General features: G+C 53.6%; 1 protein-coding gene across 1 annotated transcript; it reads left to right on the top strand.

Moving 5' to 3' along the window:
- Nucleotides 1-2,042: 2,042 nt before the first annotated feature.
- On the top strand, nucleotides 2,043-5,877 carry MLN (motilin). Its single transcript, XM_039383899.1, has 5 exons — nucleotides 2,043-2,516; nucleotides 2,641-2,766; nucleotides 4,144-4,260; nucleotides 4,872-4,980; nucleotides 5,741-5,877. Exons 1-5 carry the CDS (start codon nucleotides 2,343-2,345, stop codon nucleotides 5,746-5,748), a joined length of 534 nt encoding a protein of 177 aa, XP_039239833.1. The 5' UTR covers nucleotides 2,043-2,342; the 3' UTR covers nucleotides 5,749-5,877.
- Nucleotides 5,878-6,086: the final 209 nt, after the last annotated feature.

Raw genomic sequence — 6,086 nt, 5'->3', positions numbered from 1 at the left:
ACTCCCTGCTCTCACACCCCACGGAGCTGCTTGATGCAGATGGATTTCATTGCTTCCCCTCGCTCCCCCCTCCTGTCTCTCGCCTGGCTGCTCTCAGGTTCCTCATGAACAGCACCAGGATGTGTCTGGCCTGATCCCAAACCCTCCGGCATCAGCTCCTGTCTGACGGTCTCGGGGGAGCACAGAGGGGGAGAGAGATGTCTGGAGAGGGATGTCAGTGCAGGGTTTATGTCCCTGAGGGGGACCTGTGTGCCCAGGACTGGGGAAGGCTCGATGAGGGTGGGAAAAGGGGCCACGGGAAGACTCAAAGTGGCAACTTTGACATTATTGTGATTTGTCAAATGCAGTGGAAATATAATTGACAGGGGTGTCATTTTATTGCTGGTATATTCACACGGTGAAATCTTCACCCTGCAGGGCTCAGGATCTACAAAGACAAGGCAGGAGAGAGGAATCTCTCCATGTCATAGGTGGGGAAGCAGAGGCAGCAGGAGATCTATCTGGGACCCACTGAGAACTGCTGCCAGCCTGGAGCCAGAACCTGGGGAGGCAGCAAAGGGGATCTGCCTGGAAACGAGGAACTCCTAAAAATCCAATGCCGATAACAACATTCCCTGCCTGGGAAACCTGTTTCCATGCAGGCCAGGAGCCTCCTGGCAGCTGGACAGGGGGGCACCTGCGCAGGTGAGTGACTGCACGTGGATATAAAGGGAGGGAAGGCCAGCAGGAGCACCCAGGAGGGAACAGCAGGGAGAAGAGCTCTGACCTCCAGCGTCCCGTGGCTGCACTGCCCAGGTAGGTGCACGGTCCCTGCTGCCACACCTTGGGGGGGTGGGCACTTGGTGGGCACTCAGATGTGCTGGTGCTCCTGGCGTGTCTTGGCCCCAGCAGAGAGAGCTCTGAGGAGGAGGAGGAGGGAACAAAAGCAATGCTGAAACAAAGGGGAAGGTGCTTTTGGCTCCCTCCCCATCACAGTAGCATTGATTCCAGCAGCTCCTGCCTCCCTCCCTGCCATGGGCACCCAGCAGGCACCGAGGCTGCAGAGCACAGGCAGCCCGGGTGCCCCCTGAGCTCAACTGACAAAATGAGTCACAGGCAGGTCCTACTGACAGGAATGACTGGATTTTTTGGAAGACAGCTCCGTAGATAAACATCCTGCCTTGTCACTGTGCTCACACCGGCTGTTCACCCCTCCTGCCCCAAACTGCCATTTCTCCCCCGTTCCCAGGGGGATGGGCAGACCTGGCACCGCCTGTGGTACTTTGTTGTGCTGATGCTGAACTTGGGATCCTCCTGCTTTGTGTTTTCCCTCTGGAGCTGGGAATTCACTACCAACAAAGTACACTCTGCCCGGAGAGGCTGAGCGAGAGATCTCTGGGCTGGGAAACATGTCCTGCCTGCAAAATAAGGGAGGGCCACTCAGAAAGGACATTTTTTGACTGAAGAAGTGTGTGTGGGTGTTTCTGTGGGGGAAGAGGGAGCGAATCAACTCCCAAAGGGATAGTCAAGCCGAGATGAAGGTGGTGACGGGGTTTATTTCTTTGTATACAGCAATATTTTACTACAGTGATAGAACAAATGAAAAGGCACAGAAGATTGATGCTGTTGAGGTAACACGTTGCATTGCAAGGGGAGAGCCTAAGAAATCCTGTCCTGATCCCTGCAGGAAATGGTGCCTCTGGTGGGACACCCAGGGTGATGTCCCAGGGCAGGGGGACCTGTGGGGCTGCGGTGCCCCAGCGTGGGTGGGCAGGGGGAGATGGCCCCAGTGCTGCCCTGAGCAGTGAGGAGAGGATGTGACTGGCAGGTGCTATGGAAAGAGAATATTTATTAACTTCCACTGGCCATCGGTTCAATACCAGCTGATATTTATGGCAAATCTAATTCAGGAGTCAAATTTGACCTAACAATGTCTTTTCAATGATGTCCAAACCAAGAGGTTGCCAAAACTAATTAAGGATCAGGCTCCAATCAGGTGAAGTAGTTAAGCTGTGGGACCAGACTTCATTAAATCCATCCAGGGAGAGTATTTTAATATTTAAAGAGAACATTTAATGTTTACGTAAGTCTTCTCGTGACGAGAAGTCACAGTTAAATCACTCCAGAAGGTGGTTTTTAGAGCCCTTTATTCCAGGCTTATACAGAGCTGGGCTGGCAAACACCTGGCAAGCACCTTTCTCTCTTGGACCCAATGAGGCTTCTTAAAAGATCCAGTCCACCAAGGCTTCCAGGGGTGAGGAACAGCAAACCAAAAATTAACAAGACAGCTGTCGTGGTTTTTCTCTCTCCCAGCAGCAGTCTCCCGTGCTGGCAGTGGGACTGATGGGAGTGTTTTGCTCTGGATGTGTGAGAGTCTCACTCCAGCAGAGCTGGAGGGAGGCTGGAGCAGCACTGCAGGGCTGGGCTTGACGTCCCTGGAGATGGTGCTCAAGAACAAACCTGTTTACACAAACAGGTTGGAGAAGAGAATTGTCAGTCAAGACACTTCTATTCTCAGCTCAGGAGCAACTGGAAGAGTAAATATACCTGTGGTTAGCTGGGGGATGAATTTGATGGCAGCTGATGCAAGGCCAAAGGGATTTCTGATCGAATGTCCCTGTCCACACTTTACCCTCGTGTCTTCTTTCCTGTGTTGTTCAGACTCTCACGATGGTTTCAAGGAAGGTGGTGGCCAGTTTGCTCCTGGTGTACCTGGTGTCTCTGCTGGCTGAACAGGCTGAAGGCTTCATGCCCTTCTTCACCCACAGTGACTTCCAGAAAATGCAGGTAACCCCTCCAAAATGTATTGAATAATCCAGGAAAGGTTCTTCTCCAGCCCTCACCCCCCAGGCTCTGCAGGTGCCACTGTCACCCCATCCCCTGCCCCTCCTGTTTCCCTGGAGACACTGTGATCCAGCCCATCCCACACTCCTCCCAGAGTTCAGGGCAATGGGGGAGGACACAGACAATTCCTAAGGTGTGAGACCAGAAAGGAAGAGCCTGGACTCCTCTCCATGAGGTCTGACAGACCTGTGTGGGTTATCACCTGCAGCCCATGGGCTCATTTTTCCTTCCTCTGTGCTAGTGGCTGTAATTTTTACAGCGAAGCTGCAGCCTCCCATCACCACAGTGACGGGTCTTTTGTTGCAACAAATAATTAACCATCCTCCGGATGGTTGTCACCTCTGGGACGTGCAGAGAGAACGCTTTTGCTTTTGATGTGAAACTAATACTGTTGAGAAGTGTCAGGCAGGCTCAGAGAACTGCATCTTCTGAAACACAGCCCGAGTGAGCTTCCCCCGCAGTGCAGAGCCCATTGATGCCAGGAGAAATCCTATTTCCAACACCCATCCACTCACTGGAGGGTAATTCTTCCTGTGGGGAGCACAGTCACCCCTCAGTGTCCTCAGGAAGGATGGGGGGACCCACGCACTGTCTCCAGGTCGATTGTTCATGTGTCACAGCCCTTGTAGCTCCGTGTCTGCCAGGGACTGAGGGTCTTCTAGAGGTATGTGGGTGAACTCTGTCCCCTAAACGCTGCCCCTGCTCCTCTGAGCATGTGTCTGTCATATTCCAAAGCATCTCTGGCTTTTTCCTTTGTGAATAAAGGGAGGGCCCTGAAGCCAAGTTTGGCCCCATGACTGGTAAAGAACTGACATTACAGACCTGCAGGAAGGCTGGTAACACACAACCTCTGCCCAGAGCTCTCCACGTGCCATGAGCCTGTGCAGGGCTCAGTTAAACTTCCTTGCCAGTGCCCCAGAACAGAACCAGGGCCAGGTCTCTGGGCCAGCTCAGTGAGGTCACTGTCCTCAGCTGATGGTGTCACCTCGCACTGATCAACAGTGACACGAGTGTCCTGTTCACTGCAGACCTTCCCTCTCCACCCTGTAACCAGACCTTACCCCCACGTGCAGCCTCTGCTGCATGGCAGCATTTCAGTCCCCAAGGCCACGCTGGCCCTTCCTGAGGCCCTGGGGGGATTCCACCTTGGCTCCAGGCAGTGGTGAGACCTCCTGTGCCCTGGTTCTGTGCCCAGCACTGGGGGTTCCTGGCTGCTGGGCATCCCACTGCTGCTGCGGTGCAGAGCGGGTCTGGGACCCTCGGGATGTTGTGTCCCAGCATCACTAACTGTGCCACTTGCTCTCTGCTCTGATGCTGCAGGAGAAGGAGAGGAACAGGGGAGGGCAGAAGAAATCCCTGAGCTCCCTGCAGCAGCTGGACGAGGAAGGCTCCTCTGAGCAGCCCGGTGTGGGTGCCAGCACGGCCAGGGCCATCCAGGTATGCTGAGCCACTGGACTCTGAGGAGGACACACAGGGGGACAAGGAGCCCAAGAGATGTCCTCTGCCAGCCCTGCCAGGTTGCCCCAGAGAAAGGTTTTACCTCCCCCCTATATATAATCTTGGACACTCAGCAGCCAGGTCACCCCTGAGACCCACCTGGCTTCTCCCTCAGGAAAATGGAACCATGAGGTTTGCCTTTGCCACTCAGTGAACCCCAGCCAAGTTCAAGGCAGGGATTCCCAGCTCTGCTTCAGCTCTGGGGTTAACCTGTCACCTTCTCACCCAGCTCCAGCTGTGCTGCCCGGTGTCACCTCTGATCCCACACTTCTCTGCACTGGCAAGACCTTACTTGGGCCCATGCAGCTGCACTCCCCAAAGTCTGTATACAGTGCAGAAAATGGACAATTTTAGGGATTTAAGTGCCAGGCTAAGCTCTCAAAGACATGTTTGCCTGGTTACCAAGTCTGAAAACTGTGCTTTTCCACTTGAACACAGGGAACTCTTTGCCCACCCGTGCAGCCACTCCTGCGGGGAGCTTGGCTGTTCCCAAGCTGCCTCCCCCTGCTCTCCTCAGCTTTTCCTTCTGACTTCTCTGGCTCTCTCAACAGCAGGCTGTTCCTGTCAGACCTGGGATGTGGCTCACCCCAAGGCAGCTGGAAAAATACCAAGATGCCCTGGAGAAAGTGCTGGCAGAGCTGTTACAGGACACCCCAGACGGTACTGTCAGGAGGCTGATTTCTGCCTTGGGAATTCTGCCTTTGCCTCCCCTCACCAGCTCACCAGCACGGGGATATTTATATTCCCCAGAAGGGCTTTTGTGTCATGTTTGCTCACTTTACAGAGCCCTCAGAACCCAACCACTCCCTTCTGGGGAGGTTATTTCTTCGTAAGGTGCTGCCTGTGCCCTGGAGCTGAGATGGGCTGTCAGCAGCAGCACAGCCCATCCCAGCAGCTCCCCTCGGTGCTGTTTGCCACTTCCCTACTCCTCCTCCCAAAACGTCCTCAGTCTTCAGGGAGCAATTTCCAAAAGGGTTTATAACTCCAGCTGCACCTGCAAGGCAGCTCAGCACCTGCAGCCAGCTCAGAACACCAGCTCCCTGCATGGGGGCTTAACACTAACACTTAATTACACCCGAATTTGCTGCGAATCCTCCTTTTCCTTTGGGCTCAGTGTGTGGGAATTGCAGCAAATAAAACATCCAGGGGCAGTCTGCTGTGCAGCTCTTCCTGCCTGCAGATTAAGGGATTGGTGGGATGGGTCTCCCCAGAGTTATATCTGCACCTTTGCCTTGTTTGGGACATGTAAGCCCAGGTAAGAGGATCCTGCTCTCCCTGTGAGGGTTGTTCTGCCTGTGCTGATTTCAGTTTGCTTTTGAACTTTTACTTTAGGAGCTGAGGAGTGGGAAACAATATAGAAAGCCCTGAAAGACTGAATGACAAATTTAAGGACACTTGTGCTTTTCTCTTTTCTTTTTAGCTGATTGATATCTGCAGAATCAGAAGAGAAAGCGCTGGAGCTGCTAAAGCTGAAAGACTCCACTTATGTAAACGAAATCTGTAAGAGATTAACAGTAAAATCTGAGGTGAGATAATAAAATGCGCAGCACAATTAAACGGAGGATTTGTGTCTTCAATCCTTCGTGCTTCTCAGCCAGATGGAGAAGTGTGGGAAAGGAGGGAGGGAGGGCTCTGGGTTCTAGAGAACATCCCCATCCTCCTGAGCACTGCTCGGGAGTCAGTCCTGTGAGGAGGAGCTGAGGGAGCTGGGGGGGCTCAGCCTGGAGAAAAGGAGGCTCAGGGGGGACCTTCTGGCTCTGCAACCC

This window comes from Pipra filicauda, unplaced genomic scaffold, assembly GCF_003945595.2.
Source record: "Pipra filicauda isolate LSUMZ 115617 unplaced genomic scaffold, ASM394559v2 scaffold329_size807674_pilon, whole genome shotgun sequence".
Taxonomy (NCBI): domain Eukaryota; kingdom Metazoa; phylum Chordata; class Aves; order Passeriformes; family Pipridae; genus Pipra; species Pipra filicauda.
The sequence above is the reverse complement of the archived record's forward strand: the minus strand, read 5'-3'. Positions and strand labels throughout refer to the sequence as shown.